This window comes from Thamnophis elegans, chromosome 11, assembly GCF_009769535.1.
Source record: "Thamnophis elegans isolate rThaEle1 chromosome 11, rThaEle1.pri, whole genome shotgun sequence".
Lineage (NCBI taxonomy): Eukaryota > Metazoa > Chordata > Lepidosauria > Squamata > Colubridae > Thamnophis > Thamnophis elegans.
Window position 1 is genome coordinate 69,902,738 of NC_045551.1, and position 17,500 is coordinate 69,920,237.

Genomic DNA, 17,500 nt, shown 5'->3' on the forward strand with positions numbered 1-17,500 from the left:
TTCTAGTCCAACCCTCTGCTTCGGCAGGAAACCCTAGACCATTTCAGACAAATGCCTGTCCGGTCTCTTCTTCAAAACCTCCAGTGATGGAGCACCCACAACTTCTAGAGGCAAGTCGTTCCACTGGTTAATTGTTCCAACTGTCAGGAAGTTTCTCCTTAATTCTAGGTTGCTTCTCTCTTTGACTAGTTTCCATCCATCATTTCTTGTCCTGCCCTTTGGAGAACAGGTTGAACCCCCCTCCTCTTCTTCTTCTTTATGGCAGCCCCTCAAAAACTGGAAGATGCTCTCGTGTCCTCTCTAGTCCTCCCATTCATTAAACTAGACCTACCCAAATCCAGCAACCGTTCTTCATAGGTTTAGGCCTCCAGTTCCCTAATCATCTTGCTGGAACATGTTTCTCCTCTGAGGACCTCACCCGTCCCATTCTGGCTTCAGCAAAGGTGCCTTTTATCCCCTTCCCTTGTTTATTGTAAGCCGCCCGGAGTCCTTCGGGAGTGGGCGGCATACAAGACCAATAAACTCAAACTCAAACTCCTTGTTTCTCAGCAAAATATAGGAGACAAATATATCATTCACAACCACAAAATGCAAAGAACAATTTCCAAAGATCAGCTAAAATATCTTGGCAAAAAGCTCCAGGCTGGGTCAATAGATTTCGGGTATTCTGATGGAAGAAATACCTTATTTTTCAGCGTTTAACAAGCACCTTCCCCCCCACACACACACTAAAAGAGGGTGAAAATTTGGGTGCGTCTTATACACTGAATGCAGCCCCATCCACCCACCGTTCCCCCCCCCCCCCCGCTGCTTCCCAGCAATTTACTTCCTTGCAGCAAACAGGGAAAACGGGGCTTCAGGAGGCTGCAATCACCTATAACAATCCCTGCAGCCTGAAATGATCCGGAGGATCCTGTGCTGAGGTTGAAAGTGAAACTTGCTGTTTGCTCCACAGGGAAAATTGCTGGCAGATTTTTTCTTCTTCTGCTAATCAGGCTGTTTGCTGTTTTTCTGCAAGGAGGCAAGTCAATAACTATAAATGCCTGTAGAATGTTCAAATGATTAGACTTATTTTTTAAAGACTGCTTTATTATTGTTCTAGAGAAGCTTAACAAAATGAAGAAGCTTTTTCAAATAAATGCTTGATCTGAAGAGGCCCAGTGCTATTGTTTTAAAAATAGCAGAGAAGTAACATATACTTCCAGAAAGCCCATCAATTTTAACAGCATCTGTACAGGTATAGTCTGAAATCTAACACAACAAACAGTGTATATGTTGTTTGTTCCAAGGAGGCAATTTGTGCTGGGAGGCAGAAGATTTTTCCCCCTTGTTTTCCTGCCCAAAAGCTCCGTGCGTCTTATACTTCGGGGCGTCTGATACTCCGAAAAATAAGGTAAGTGAGTCAGTTCTGACCCAAAGTTTTCATTGCAACAACTTCTCTCTCTCTCTCTCTCTTCCTCTCTCTCTTCCTCTCTCTCTCTCTCTTTCTCTCTTCCTCTCTCTCTCTCTCTTCCTCTCTCTCTCTCTTCCCCTCTCTCTCCCTCTCCCTCTCCCTCCCTCCCCCCCCTCTCTCTCCTGTCCCAAGTAAGAGAAGAGAGAAATCAGCTAAACTGGAGGGCCAAACAGTTCTGGAATGAGGGCATTTTGCTTCAAAGCAAAAAGACTAAACAAAGGAAGCATTATTCAGTGTTGCAAGCTCCCAGATAAAGGCACTGCAGACTCCAATACACATCTGTGGCTGCACTCCCAGACCCAGAACTTCCTCCATCAAAGGCCTCCAGAGTTCATGGAAAGATTAAGTGGCTTCACCTTAGTCGATGCAGATAAAACTGCAGAAGTGAAAGGAAAAGGAGCCGGAAAAAATCTTTCACAAAGGGCTCCTGGCGAACTCTGTCCGATTTATGAATGTTATTTACAAAGGTGAGTCAAGGAAAATTAGCACAATTCCACTTCCAAGCCCACCTCCTACCTGATTAATGACTTCCTACCCAAACGGCACAAAGGATCTATTGTACGTCTCTCTCTTCCCCTGGAATTCGCGCACACACCGCTCCCCTCTCTTTTATCTGCACAGTTAAGTTTAAAACACAGCCTATTCTTCCACAGACAAAAGGTGGTTTTCTTCCATATGGCTGTGGCGGCCTTTAATAGAAACCCATGGATCCTACCTGGATCAACTTTAAAAGATTGCATGGAGGAGAACAGACAAGCCAGCTGCTAACCAGGAATCTCCCCGGCGAAAAGAAAACAAAAAAGCAAATTTATAATGCATAATTAAGGGGGAAAGCCCCCCCCCCCCCCCCCGATGAATCCCACAACTGAACAGCCTCGAATTAAGAACAAAGACCCCCAGAGGGAGGGCAGATCAGCAGGAAGTCCTAGAGGGCTCCAGTGGCCACCCTTAAATTTAGGAAAACAGATTTTTATGGATGCAACTGTGTGCATTGGTGAGACTCCCTTGAAATATGTGTTAGGAACCTGGGACACAGGATCGGGAACAAAGGGAAGCAGGAATAGCAATAGCAGTTAGACTTATCTACCGCTTCATAGGGCTTTCAGCCCTCTCTAAGAGGTTTACAGAGTCAGCATATCGCCCCCAACAACAATCCGGGTCCTCATTTTACCCACCTCGGAAGGATGGAAGGCTGAGTCAACCTTGAGCCGGTGAGATTTGAACAGCCGAACTGCAGTCAGCTGAAGTATCCTGCAGTGCTGCATTTAACCACTGCGCCACCTCGGACTTTTCCTGATTTACGGATTTTATTCAGAGGCCCAGAAAAAGGAAGCTGATCTCTCCAGATACGCATCAGATCGAGTTGTCTGGAACTGATCTGCAATTCACGAAAACTTTTGCACCTTTTAATAAAATAAAAACCTGTTGCTTGGAAAACACACCCCCAGCCCCTCGGTTTCCTCCAGCCAAAGACTAGCAGATCTCTGCTCCTTTGCAACAAAGAGGATTAGGGGACTGGAGGCTAAAACATATGAAGAACCGTTGTAGGAACTGGGTGTGTCTAATTTGATGAAAAGAAGGACTAGGGGAGACATCCCAGCAGTCCTCCAATATCTCAGGGGTTGCCACAAAGAAAAGGGAGTCAAGCTATTCTCCAAGGCAGGGTAGAACAAGAAGCAATGGGTGGAAACTAATCAAGGAGAGAAGCAACTTAGAACGGAGGAGAAACTTCCTGACAGTTAGAACAATTAATCAGTGGAACAGAAGTTGCCTCCAGAAGTTGTGAATGCTCCAACACTGGAAGTCTTTAAAATGTTGGATAGCCATTTGTCTGAAGTGGTGTAGGGTTTCCTGCCTAGGCAGGGGGTTGGACTAGAAGACCTCCAAGGTCCCTTCCAACTCTGCTATTGTTTTGTATTGCAGCCATGAGGGTTGACTCGTCAAACACTTCACAGCCAAGATCCAACACTGAGCCACCATTGCGGGCATGCTAGAATCTCTCTCCCCTTTCTGGGAAATCACTCCCAGTTGGTTCGAAGCTGAGCATCCCAGGCCAGGAGAGAATAAAATGAAGCCGTAATGTCAGGGTTGATTGTCTTGACCCATTGACATGCAGTCCCCGACTTAGGAGCCGCAATTGTGCCCAAAGTGTTCCTTTGCTAAACAGTTGTGGAACAGTTGACAATTGTTCAAGACAACTTTGCCCAATCTTTCTTGCCGTTCACTGCAGCGATTCAGTTAGCAACACGGCTGTGACGCGAATCTGGGTTCCCCATCCAGTTTGCTTGTCAGATGGTCGCAGAAGGGGGGGGGGTCATGTAAGTCCGGGGCTCTGCGACCGTCATAAATGTGAATCAGATGAAAATATAATTTAAAAAAATATTAGATGGTGCAGAAACGGAGAGGTTAACGCTAAAGATAAAGGATAAAGAAGACAGAATATATTTTAAACTTGTTGTTTGTTTTATCAATGGTTAGATGAGTGTTTCTCAACCTTGGCCACTTGAAGATGTCTGGACTTCCAACTCCCAGAATTCCCCAGCCAGCAAATGCTGGCTGGGGAATTCTGGGAGTTGGAAGTCCAGACATCTTCAAGTGGCCAAGGTTGAGAAACACTGGGTTAGATGATAAAGGTAGAAATTAGAAGTTGGAAGAATACTATTATAGACAAGTAAAAGAATATTTTATTATTACTATATTATTATGTATAGGTAAACTGACGCAGACAATACACTGCCTGTAACTGAGCGTGCAATTTCAGTCATAAGACACGACGGTCCTTAAACAAGTCACCATGTGACTGTCCTCAATTTGTGACCCTTTTCACGGCCGTCATAAAAATGAATGCGGCAGTTATTAAACAAAGGCCTTGTTCACTAAATAGACTAAACGGACAGGCAGTTGGTCACTAAATGAACTGTTGTATGTCAAGGACTTTAAAGTAAATAAATGAAAAGGGAAAGTTTTCTGGCCCACCTTTCAAGAGCAAAGTGGGAGCATCCTCTCCTGCCAGGCAGAGGGAATGCAAACCCCTTCAGACCATTTTTAATTACGGAAATTCAACATTCTGGCATTTGGGGGGCTTCCACCAAGAAGAAGGGGGTCAAATTATTCTCCAAAGCACAAGAGTGCAGGACAAGAAGCAACGGATGGAAACCAATCAAGGAGAGAAATGGAGGAGAAACTTCCTAACGTTGAGAAGAATTAACCAGGGGAACAACTGGCCACCAGAAGCTGTGGGTGCTCCATCACTGGAGGTTTCTAAGAAGAGACTGGACAGCCATTTTTCTGAAATGGTCTGGGGTCTCCTGCTTGAGCAGGGGGCTGGACTACAAGACCTCCAAGGCCCCTTTCCGCTCTATTCTATTCTATTCTATTCTAAACACCCTTCAGGCATTTTTCAACTCGGGAAAGATTCTGGCAGCACAAGCTATCAGAGCTGGCTTCCTGGACGCAGACCACCCTGGCTTCAACCGTAACCCCCCACCCCACCCAATTCAGGATTAAAGAAAAAGGGGAGTTTAGGAGCTCTTTCCAATTTTCCAAAGTTTCATTGGCAGAAATCGAGTGTTTTCCTCCTGCCTTCTGCTTCTGTGTTCAAAACTGTAGCATCAACCAATTATCATAATGGGGGGCCTTCCAGTCCTGCTGGGAAATATCATTTTCCTGGCAAGATTGGAGGAGGAGGGGGGGAATATGAAGGAAGAAATAGGTAGTCAGGGGTCTCTCCTCTCTAAAGAACGTGAGGTCCAGGGAGAAGATCTGTGACTAGATACGGCTCAGGAAGGAGATGTCGGTCACACATTAGCTCCTGGTTTTTAATACAGCTGGTCCTCGGGTTACGACCGCAGCTGAGCCCAAAATTTAGGTGGCTAAGTGAAACATTTGTCAAGCTTTGTTGCCCTTCCCTGATTGAATTGTGAGCCGCCCTGAGTCCCCTTCGGGGAAAAGGGCAGCATATAAATATAATCAATCAATCAATCAATCAATTTTACAACCTATCTTGCCGCAGTTGTGAAGCGAACTGCTTCAGTTGTGACGTTGGGGAACACAGTTGTGAAGGGTTTTTCCCCCCTGGTCCAGAGTTTTTGCAAAAGAGAATCGCATGACCCTATTTGCGACGGGGCACTGCAACCATCACAAATATGAAGTGGTTGCCAAGCAAGGAGATTTTGATCCTGTGACCAAGGGGGGGGGATGCTGAAAGCCGTTAAGTGTGAAAAACAAACGCAAGCCCCTTTTTCTCAGCCCTGTTGAAATTTTGGTCCTTAAATGAACTGTTGTAAGTCGAGGTTTACCTGTATTTCCCTGGTGGCTTTCTATTTTAACGATGACTCTTATGTTGCTGATTACATAATCCATCCAGGGCCTCCATGGACTGCTGTGTGGGTCTTAAGAATAAATGGCAAGTAAGGTTTAAAACCTTACTTATATGTTGCATTTTTGCTGATAAATAAATGAAAGGAGACTAGCATAGATCTAATTCGAGCTGCTTAGCCAGACCCTTGCTGGGATTCGAACTTGGGCTGTTTTTACATACTAGGCAATTCTATTAACCTCTAAGCCACAAGCTCTTCTCCCTTATCATATATAGATATAGATACTGTATATAGACCTACAGATGTATAGATGTATAGAGATAAATCTATCTCTATATCTCATAGGAGCCAAGGTGGTGCAGTGGTTAAATGCAGCACTGCAGGCTACTTCAGCTGACTGCAGTTCTGCAGTTCGGCTGTTCAAATCTCATCAGGCTCAAGGTTGACTCAGCCTTCCATCCTTCCGAGGTGGGTGAAATGAGGACCCGGATTGTTGTTGGGGGCAATATGCAGACTCTGTAAACCGCTTAGAGAGGGCTGAAAGCCCTATGAAGCGGAATATAAGTCTAACTGCTATTGCTATTGCTATATCTGTGTGTACATACTTACATACATGTATTTTGGAGGCTTCATCCGTGTGCTGCTACGTCTCTCTGGTGAAAGGGGGGGGGGGAGAGAAAAACTGCTCCGTGTCCAGCCCCTGGAGGTAAAACTATCTAAATTTAGCCAAGTGGTTTTGCTGAAGAAGAAGGAGCGGGGTACAGGAAATGCTTTTTTTTGTTTGTTTGTTTTCGCTCTAAAAATACATTTAAAACACATTTACTTTCATCTCTTAGGGAGGGAGGGAGCCCGGGGAAGTAAGAACCCATTATGAGGATGGTGCAAACTTAAAGTCTTTGTGGAGCCTGGAAATAATAGAGATGGATTTTTGTGGTTCCCCCTTATGTGGAGACCGGATGTCCAGGGACCCCGGGGTGAGAACCCCATTGGGGGGGGGAGAAAGGACACACGAGATCTTCTTAAAATTTTCTCACCCTTCCTAATGGCAGAGCCACCCTGCCTGGGGGGGGGGGGGATTGGGAAGCCTCCGAATAATGGCCAAAGATCAAAGTTACAAGCTTAGTACAGAGGCTTGTTGTGAGCACTTAAGAACCCTCACTTTCTCCTTTCATCAGATTTCCTCCTGGCTACAGCCTCATGGGACACCTCAGTCTAAATACAGACTGTCCCAACTTATGACCCCAAATGTCCATTGCTAAGCGAGACGGTTATTGAGCGAGTTCTGTTTTGCGACCTTTCTTTCTCCAGTCACTCTGTACGGTTGTTACGTGAACCTGACTTCCCCCTCATCCGAAGGGGATCACGTGACTCTTAAGACACCACAACCGAGCCCTGTGAATTATTATTATTATTATCTTTTAATTTCCTACTATTACATTTATTTAGTGCTTAATAAACACGGGGATGTCTGCGTTATTTTGTTTGCTCAACAATGCAAATTATATTCCTAATCTTTACCCCCCTCCCCCTTTTTTTTATTTTCCCCCCAGCCATGGACAAAATAAATTCCATGTTTGATAGTCTTCAAATAGTATTGATAGCAAAAGAGGAAAAAAAATCAGGGAAAAATACATGTGTGGTTAGAAAGGATATTGGGAAAATATGTAGATCTTTTAAACCTGAACCCCTTTTTCTTAAGGTATAGTATCAGAAAAATGTGATAAACGAAAGGACATAATATTGCATGCATGAACAGCAGTGAGGGTTGTAAAAATGAAAGAAATGCCACGCGATGAAGAGATAATTGAGAAGATAGAAGACTGGGCAGAAAAGGACAGGCTCACATTGAAGATTCAACAGGAAGATGATACAGAATACTGCCAAGCATGTGGATTATGACTGTGTGGCTGCAGAGATGAAAAATGGTTGTAAGTCACTTTCCCGAGTGACCCTGCACCTTCGAAACGTCACTAAACGAATTAGATGATTCCTCTGAATTGCTTTAGTTTATGGTGCAAAAACACAGGCAGTGCTCAACCAACGAATTAGATGATTTCTCTGAATTGCTTTAGTTTAAATGTTGAGCACAAAATGTATCTTGCTACGCTTACATTAATCCAATTCAATTTTGCCCCATTTTACGGCTTTTTCCCACCACAGTTGTAAGTGAATCGCTGTGGCTATTAAATCAGCCAGGCAGTTGCTAAGTGAATCTGGCTCCTCCCCACATTGACTCGGCTTGGTCAACTGGGGGCCACATCACCCCATCGTAAATGTGAGTCGGTTGGAAAGCATCTGAATGTAAACCAGGAACCGCATGGATGCGGCAATGGCATTGTGGAAAATGGTCGTGTCCCTTTTTTCAGTGCCGTTGCGGCTTCGAACGGCCACTAAGCAAACCGTTATAAGTCGAGGACTCCCTTGTATTGTATCAAGAAGTTCAAAGATACCAAAGGTTTCAAATCCAGGAAAAAAACTGGAGGAAGATGTTCATCTAGAACAGTGTTTCTCAACTTTGGCAACTTGAAGATGTCCGGACTTCAACTCCCAGAATCCTGGGAATGCTGGCTGGGGGATTCTGGGAGTTGAAGTCCGGACATCTTCAAGTTGCCAAGGTTGAGAAACACTGTTCTAGAATAAAGCAATGCCAAGCAGGTGTTGAGACTCTGGAAAGGGTGCAGAGAAGAGCAACCAGGATGATGAGGGGACTGGAGGATAAAACATACGATGGACGGTTTCGGGAACTGGGCCTGGCTAGTCTAGTGGAGAGAAGGACCAGGGGAGACAGGAGAGCATCTTCCAATATTTGAGGGGCTGCCACAGAGAGGAGGAGGTCAAGCTATTCTCCAAAGGCCCCGAAGGCCAGACAAGGAATCATGGATGGAAACTGAACAAGGAAAGATTTGGCCTAGAAATAAGGAGGAACTTTCTGACAGTGGGAACCATCAACCCATGGAAGAGAAGTTGCCTTCGGAAGTTGTGGGAGCTTCATCCCTGGAGGCTTTCAAGAAGAGACTGGAATGCCATTTGTCAGAAAGGGCGTAGGGTCTTCTGCTTGGGCAGGGGGTTGGACTAGATGACCTCCAAGGTACCTCCCAACTCTTGTCAATCTGTGAAAGTGCATGCTTAGATAGCAGCTCCTGTCGGTTTTCTCCAGCTGCTTAAATAGGCTACTTGGCCCTGTGCCCATCCCATGATGAAGCGGGCATGAGAACGTTGCAGATGGCCAGGCCTAAAGAAGGAACAATCGCTACCTCTGTCAAAAGGAAGCCAACGGTGATTCCAGAACCAAACACCCAACTTCAACAGCAAGCAGAGACCATAATGCTCAGCTTTAACGAGGCAGATATTGAAGAGCCAAGGAGGCGCAGTGGTTAAATGCAGCACTGCAGGCTACTTCAGCTGACTGCTAGTTTTGCAGTTCGGCTGTTCAAATCTCATCAGGCTCAGGGTTGACTCAGCCTTCCATCCTTCCGAGGTGGGTAAAATGAGGACCCGGATTGTTGTTGGGGGCGATATGCTGACTCTGTAAACCGCTTAGAGAGGGCTGAAAGCCCTAGGAAGCGGTATATAAGTCTAACTGCTATTGCTATCTATCTATCTATCTATCTATCATCTATCTATCTATCTATCTATCTATCTATCTATCTATCTATCATCCTATTGATCTATGTCTGTCTGTCTGTCTGTCTGTCTGTCTATCATTCATTTATTGATTCATCTTTATCTATCATCATCTACCTACCTACCTACCTACATCTATCTATCTCTCTATCTCTCTATTTATCTATCTATCTATCTATCTATCTATCTATCTATCTATCTATCTATCATCTATCTATCTATAGAGATGGTGCAGTGGTTAGGGTGCAGTACTGCAGGCTACTTCAGCTGACTGCAGTTCTGCAGTTCAGCTGTTCAAAATCTCACCGGCTCAAGGTTGACTCAGCCTTCCATCCTTCCGAGGTGGGTGAAATGAGGACCCAGACTGTGGGGGCGATATGCTGACTCTGTAAACCGCTTAGAGAGGGCTGAGAGCCCTATGAAGCGGTATATAAGTCTAACTGCTATTGCTATAGCTATTGCTAAAAGTTATAAAGATTTAAGGGGGGGTGTACGCTAAAATATATGAAGGAGGTTACAGGAATTGGGCATGTATAATGAAAAGAAGGACTAGGGGAAGCATGATAGCATCTTCCGATATTTGAGGGGCACCTTACAAGGATGGGGGGGGGGTGTCAAACTATTTTCCAAAGCACCGAAAAGCAAGACAATGATTGGAAACTATCCAAGGAGGAAAGCAATCTAGAATTAAGGAGAAATTTCCTAGTAATGAGGACAATTAACCAGACCTATTAAATCGCACAGACTAGGCCTCCTTCGGATTCCATCTGCCGGCCAATGTCGGCTGGCGACTCCCCAGGGAAGGGCCTTCTCTGTGGCTGCTCCGACCCTCTGGAACGATCTCCCCGTGGAGATCCGGACCCTTACTACCCTTCCGGCCTTCCACAAAGCAACTAAGACTTGGCTGTTCCGGCAGGCCTGGGGCTGTTGAATTATCCAGCCCCATCCGAGGTTATGACTGTTGCTGAATTTTTAATTGTTGTTTTTATTGTACCCACTTCCCTTTCTTATTGTTAGCCGCCCTGAGTCTCCCGGGAGTAGGGTGGCATACAAGCCAAATAAACCTAACCTAACCAGTGGAACAGCTTGCCACCAGAAGTTCTGGGTGCTCCATCACTGGAGGCTTTTAAAGAAGAAACAAGACAACCATTTGTCTGAAATGATTCATAATCTCCTGCTCCAGCAGGAGGTCAGACTAGAAGACCTCCAAGGTCCCTTCCAACGCGATTATTCCGTGTTCTATGATTTAAATCCCTCCCCTTGACTAACACAACACGCATACGAGCAATTACTAAAAATATAAAGTGGGATCCGTAATTTTGGTCTAGTTGCAACAGTTCCATGAGAGTAAATTTCCTTTTCATGTACGTTATTTACAATTTTTTTTGAATAATTCTCTGACTGGTAAACTGTAAACTGTTGATTAAAAAAGCCAAGTGGTCCTTTTGGGAAAAAAAACATTCACTGGCTGTTTTTTTAAAGGTTCAAAGCAATTGATGATAAAGCACTGCATTCATTTAAAAAAACAACCTGAATAACTACCACCAATACTATAACAGCATTCAAGATGCTCAGCTCAACTCCTGGTTCTTAAACAAACGTCGTGCAACTTTTCCCAACGGTCAGGGTGGGAAATGCCACATCTGTTTATCACTTCCCAAGCCCTCTCCAATCCACCAAGAATGTAAGAGCTGATAAAAGTTATGGAACACGGCCTGATTTTAAAAATCCCAGGAATACAGCAGCTCGTACGGTTAGACACAAGTCTCCAAATAATACAGGTTAAACTGTGCTTATTGCCATAGATTTTAAAGGTTAGAATCTCTGCTTTGGATTGAGAAGGTACGGAAAAACTCAAAACTCCAGTGAGAATTACAGACCAAGAAATGGTCTCCATTCCTAAAATTCCAGAGACGGGTTCAAGGACAGTTCCATCCTGTCAAACCAACTACAGAAAACATCTGTCTGCTTCTAAAGACGACACTCTCAAGCAAGTACAAAAACATCTGTCTGCTAATCAGGGTTAGCTGCACGAAAAGGTAAAGGTTCCTCTCGCACATATGTGTTAGTCGTTCCCGACTCTAGGGGGCGCTGCTCATCTCCGTTTCAAAGCCGAAGAGCCAGCGCTGTCCGAAGACATCTCCATGGTCATGTGGCCGCATGACTCAACACCGAAGGCGCATGGAACGCTGTTCCCTTCCCACCAAAGGTGGTTCCTATTTTTCTACTTACATTTTTACATGCTTTCGAACTGCTAAGCTGGCAGAAGCTGGGAGAAGTCACGGGAGCTCACTCTGTTACACGACACCAGGGATTTGAACCGCCGGACTGCCGACCTTTCTGATCGACAAGTTCAGCGTCTTTAGCCACGGAGCCACCACATCCCATAGAACTACTGCATACATTGTGGCTTTTTCTGTCCTCTATTTTGTGTCACCTACTGATGCTCCGGATTTTAATAGCTTCTACATAATAGCTGACATCAAAATTGCTTTTATCCAAGAAGTCATGGGACTTAACGAAACAATTTCAGTGCTGAAAATGAAAGCCATCTCTGTAGGGTTCACACAATTTGCTAAGCTTTTGCGTCTTCAGCTGTGTGTGTGTGTGTGTGTTTTTTCATAAACAGGAGTTGATACGGGTCAACCTACACAGCCATAAACTCTGATTTATAAATCACAAGGACCAGGTTCATTTAACACACTGAACCAAAGTCCATTAAAACGTAATCCATGTGTAAACCACGTGTAGGGTCCATTTCTATTCACTTTCGGATGGCTACTTCCTCTACTATAAAAAGTCCAGCCTCATTCGGGGCTCCAGGCCTAAAGAATCAAACTTCTCCTGAAATTTAATGCCAGCAATTCACAGAAACAAGGCCTCAACGATGCCACTCCGCTCTTTGAAAAAATGTTTTGCAAGCGGAAGAAAGAAAGCTGGCATGACTCATCTATTATTATACGTGGCTATCGGTTTGGGAATGAATCAAGCACGGACTGTTGAGAGACACTGAAACACTCAAAATACAGGAAATCCTCGACTTAAAAACCGCAATTGGGCCCCAGGCTTCTTTGGCTAAGTGAGACGCTTGGTTAAGGGAGCTTCGCCCCGTTTTACAACCATACTTGCTGCAGTTGTTAAGTGAATCCCCACCGTTGCTAAATTAGTGACACGGTCGTTAAGTGAATTGGGCTTTCCCGTTGAGTTTGCTTGGCAGAAGGTCGCCAAAGAAGGGTCAACGTGACCCCCGGGATTCTGCAACCGTCATAATGTACATGCCAGTTGCCGAGTGTTTGAATTTTGATCATGGGAACGCTGCAACTTTTAGGTTATAAAACGATGCTAACTCGCTTTTGTCAGTGCCGTTGTAACTTTGGTCACTAAATGAAGCAGCGTAAGTCAAGGACTACCTGTAAGTGGATGGTGGGGAAAAAAACCTTGTCTTATTTAGGCAACACCTTCGGCACAACGGACTACAAACAGGCAGGAAGTTTCTAGAACAGTGTTTCTCAACCTTGGCAACTTGAAGATGTCCGGACTTCAACTCCCAGAATTCCCCAGCCAGCCAATGCTGGCTGGGGAATTCTGGGAGTTGAAATCCGGACATCTTCAAGTTGTCAAGGTTGAGAAACACTGTTCTAGACTCTGTGCAAAAGCTTATTTCAGGGTCCAACATCCTGCAGTCCAAGCCTCGATACTGCAAAAAATATATATATAAGAGTGACAGATGCCTTCCTGTCTCTAGTTTGTTCCCAGCCAAACTGCAGGCTGGATACGGACCCACAAAAGTGACTCACACCGCGTCTGATGCGTGTTGTTGCTGTCGCCCTGGGCCATCTTCCCTTCTGTGGGCCAGTCGGATGGGGAACAAAATACCGTATTTTTCCGAGTATAAGATGCATTTCCCTCCCCCCCTAAGAGAGCGTGGAAATGTTGGTGCGTCTTATACATCAATTACAGCCATTTCTGGCCTCCTGAAGTCCCACCCCTGCATCCTATTTTTGTGAATAATGGGCCATTTTTTGCAAAAACAGGGGTTTTTGCCTTCCCCCAGCAGCACTCTGCAGGCTTCAGCAGGGCCGGGGGAAGGCAAAAATGCCCCCATTTCAGTGAAAAACGGGCAGAAATTGGGCCATTTTTCACCAAAACGGGGGCGTTTTTGCCTTCTCCCGGCCCTGCTGAAGCCTGCAGAGGGCTCCTGGGGAGGACAAACCCCCCCTTTTTTTCTTACTAATCTCTTTGAAATCTTGGTGCATCTTATACACCGGTGCGTGTTATAGTCCGAAAAATACGGTAGCTATGAAATTCTAATCTTCATGCGGGAGAACCAAGAATTGAGATTTCTATTTTATTTAACTGGGTAGGAGTCTCGGCACAGGGGTTCCCCCACGTACAAGTTCAAAGTTTCAACGGCACTGAAAAAAGTGACTCATGACCATTTTTCACACTTACGACCGTGGCCGCATCCCCGGGGGTCACGTGGTCCAAATTCGGACGCTTGGCAACTGACCCGTATTTATGACGGTTGCACTGTCCCCGGGGCTCACGCGACCCCATTTGGCGACCTTTTGACAAGTGAAGTCAATGGGGAAGAGAGATACACTTCACAATTGTGTTGCCAATTTAGCATCTGCAGTGATTCACTTTACAACTGCAGCGAGAAAGGTCGTAAAACGGGGCAAAACCCCCTCAACAAATTTCTCGAACTAGACTGTGATTTTTTCCCCCGTGTCATGCATTTGTGTGTCTGTGTGTGTGTATATACGCATAATGGTTGTGCATAATGAATGCAACAAAATTTCATTTTAACGTAGGCAGATTCAACTTTCATTTAAAGTGGTAATAAAGTTTTATTCTCTTCTACTTCTGTTCTTACTTAGCAACAGAAATTTTGGGCTCGACTGTGGTTTATACTTGGAGGACGTACCTGTATTTGGCCCCAAGAATTGCTCAATTTCTCCCTGTGTTTTCTTTTAGAAATTCTACCTGCCTTTCTAAAACCAGGATCTTGCTGTAGAGTGGAAAACATCATCAGAGATTCTAAAATTGCGGATCCCAATAAAAAGAGCATTGCTAGGATAGATTCAGAGTGCAATTTTTATGCCTTATTGGGATGAAATCGCAGGGCCCTGACTTAAATAGAGATACAAAGGGCTGTGTTGTGAATCTTTCCTAACCACAATTAATTCAACAAACAACTAAGGGACCTCTTTCAATCAGCTCTTTCAGCTCTTTAGAACAATTATTCAAATATTCTCCCCACCCTCTTAATTCACATCATCAGGGGATTTCCTGTAACCCGAAAGATGCACATGCACGCACACACGCACACACACACACACAAAACCCCACTATAATTGAAAATATCACCTTGCAAGGCTGGAGATGTTGACACAACAATGGTGGCTGTAACAGATGGAGGACAGATCTTGATCACAAAATAAAGGACACCACATTGTTCGCTTCATTGAACAAGATGTGTGACGCCTGATTTCTCCCATTGCCTCTGTGTGACTTTTTTTGGTCCTGTATACCTCAGTTATCTCTCAACTTCCAAGATACATGGACTACAGCTCCCAGAATGCCTAGAGCTGGCTGGGACGCTGGAAAGGGATGTGCATTTTGTGCACCAATAATCTAAAATAAACACAACTTTTGGGGTAGGGGGGGAGGAAACCTGTAGAGTTTAAAATACCAATAAACCACAACTATAATTTAAAAACCATACTAACCAGTGCTGTTTTAATTATTTATTTATCCTGTTTTAATAAACAGAGAGATATCTATGGAATTCTTTGCTAATAATTTGAGTGCCACTTTTTCACAAGCCGAATATACTAACTATTGAAACTTAATAACCTTCGCAATGTTTTAATAGTGTCGATCCAGTAATTTTAGGTCGAGGGGCCAAATGACAATGCTACTTGATAGCAAAGTTAGCCAATTAAAACAAAAAACAAAATATGGAGAGATATTGAGTTATGTGTGTCAGGAAGGCAGAACTCTTGTAGAAAACAGGCAATTCCAGAAATCGATGAAAGAAATAGCAACCTTCCAAACAATCATAGGAAAAACTTCCAACAATCAGATTTCTTTTTTGCATTAGCTCAGTGTTTCTCAACCTTGGCCACTTGAAGATGTCCAGACTTCAACTCCCAGAATTCCCCAGCCAGCATTCGCTGGCTGGGGAATTCTGGGAGTTGAAGTCCAGACATCTTCAAGTGGCCAAGGTTGAGAAACACTGCATTAGATATTTATCGCTGACGTATATCATTTACCCACAGGTATTACCAATTTCGATTCCTACTAAAAACGAAACTCTCTAAGTGGAAAAGAGCAATGCTAGGAAAGGCAACAGAATAAATATGCATTTCAAAGAAGAAAAGAGTGTTTTGCAAAGCAACGGAAATAAAATGAAAATGATGAATATCAGAGCTAACCAGGGGGGGCCTTTGGGAGGAAAGCCCAGGCAATGGAGCCGCCTCCCATTCATGAATGCCCCCCCCCATCAGAAAGCACCGGGGATCCCCATCCCTGCAGCCCCCATCCCCAAAAACTCTTTTTTTTTAAAGGAAACTTTTCCTTGCTAACCTCGCCATTCAGACTTTTGGAGCCACATCCGGCCGTCGTTAAGCGGGGCATCTGTCCAAAAGGTCCTTGCTAACCTCACTTTGGAGCAACATCCGGGCGTCGTTAAGCGGGGCATCTGTCCAAAAGGCCTATCAAGGCGACGCCTGGGCCTGCTTCTTTCTCCCCCTGGCTGCTTTCTGACATTCCCAACCCCGGGCAACCTTTCCCCCGACTCCCAAGCCCCATCATCCACGGCCAAAAGACCCAGGGCCGGCCCAACTTCACCCACACCCACCCCGAGCCTGGATCCTTCCCGAGGGGCCAAGCTTGGGAGCCCCCAATGAGATCCTTCCTGGAGGAGACCCATTGGGGGGGGGGTCTCCATCTCGGGGAGGGGGATCCACCCAAGCGCGGCTGATCGAGGGGGAAGCGCTTTTCTCCCCCCCCTCCACGCCCAACCGCGGCCTGCAGGGCGCCCTTCCCGCGGAAAGACCCCCCCCCCCGTCTTCCCAGGCCGCCCCCCACCCTCCTGGGCCTCCGCTGGCGGGCGAGGCCGGCCATCCCTGGCTGCCAGCCCGGGCGGTGGAGGCGGCGGCGCAGGCCCTGCCCTTGGCGGGGAAAGAGGCCCCGCGGCCTCCCCAGGAAGCGCGGGCGGAGCGGCGGGGCCCGCGGCGAGGAGAAGCCCCCTCCTCTCCTCTCCACCCCCCCCCCCGCCGGATCCCCTTCCCCGGCCGGCACAAAGAGGAGGAGGCGGCGGCCGCCTTGCCACAATGTCTCGGGCGGGCTGGCGACAATGTAGCCGAGCGCGGGGCGGGCGAGGGAGCGCGGGGGCGTCGGGGCTGCTTACCCAGCGGCAAGGCCTTGTTGAGCAAGTGGGAGCTGCCCATTGAGGCGCGGGGCAGGGCGGGCAGGGCTCCGGCGGGCTGCTGGGCGCGAGGAGGCGAAGCAGATGGCGGCCCCGACGGTCCCCCCGCCGCCCGCCCCGACCGACGCTGCGCCCAGCCAGGCAGCAGGGAGGGAGGGGCAGGAGGGGGAGGGGGAGGGGAGGGAGGGGCCGCCCAGCCCCGGGACGCCCAGCCAGCCCACCCGCCCCCCGCCCGCCTCGATCTCCCGGTTGCTGCCGAGCCCAGGCCCGGGAAAGGCGGGCGGGCGGGCGAGGAAGGCAGCGCCAAGGGGGGGGGGGGGCAGCCGCGGATCTTACCCGAGGGACCCGCCGGCCTGGCGAAGGCGCTCCGACGGCCTGGCTGCTGCGGCGGCTGTGGCTGCGGCGGCGGCGGCGGCTTCTCTTCCTCCGGCGCGGCGCTCAAGCTCGGCCGCCCCTTCCGTTGTCCGCTGGCCGGGCGCGACGGGGCCAAGGCGGCCGCTAGGGCCGGCCAGCCGGGGCTCCTGGCGGGGGACGGCTTCGGCCAGAGGTCTGCAAGAGGGAGGGAGGAGGGGGCGTCAGAGGGGAGGGGAGAAAGGCAAAGTTGGGGCAAGACGGAGCTTTTGGGGCGTCTCCTGGAGATGGGGAGTTCGAGCTCCGCTTTAGGCAGGG

The 17,500-nt window shown here is 47.0% G+C and overlaps 1 protein-coding gene across 2 annotated transcripts in view; it reads right to left on the reverse strand.

The window, feature by feature from the left end:
* CTBP1 (C-terminal binding protein 1) overlaps positions 1-16,990 on the reverse strand; it is a 61,725-nt gene extending 44,735 nt beyond the window's left edge. For both annotated transcript variants that reach the window (XM_032226427.1, XM_032226426.1), the window contains exon 1: positions 16,814-16,990. In XM_032226427.1, the coding sequence (XP_032082318.1) occupies positions 16,814-16,853 (40 nt within the window). In that variant the 5' untranslated portion in view covers positions 16,854-16,990. The remainder of the gene's footprint in view (positions 1-16,813) is intronic.
* Positions 16,991-17,500: the final 510 nt, after the last annotated feature.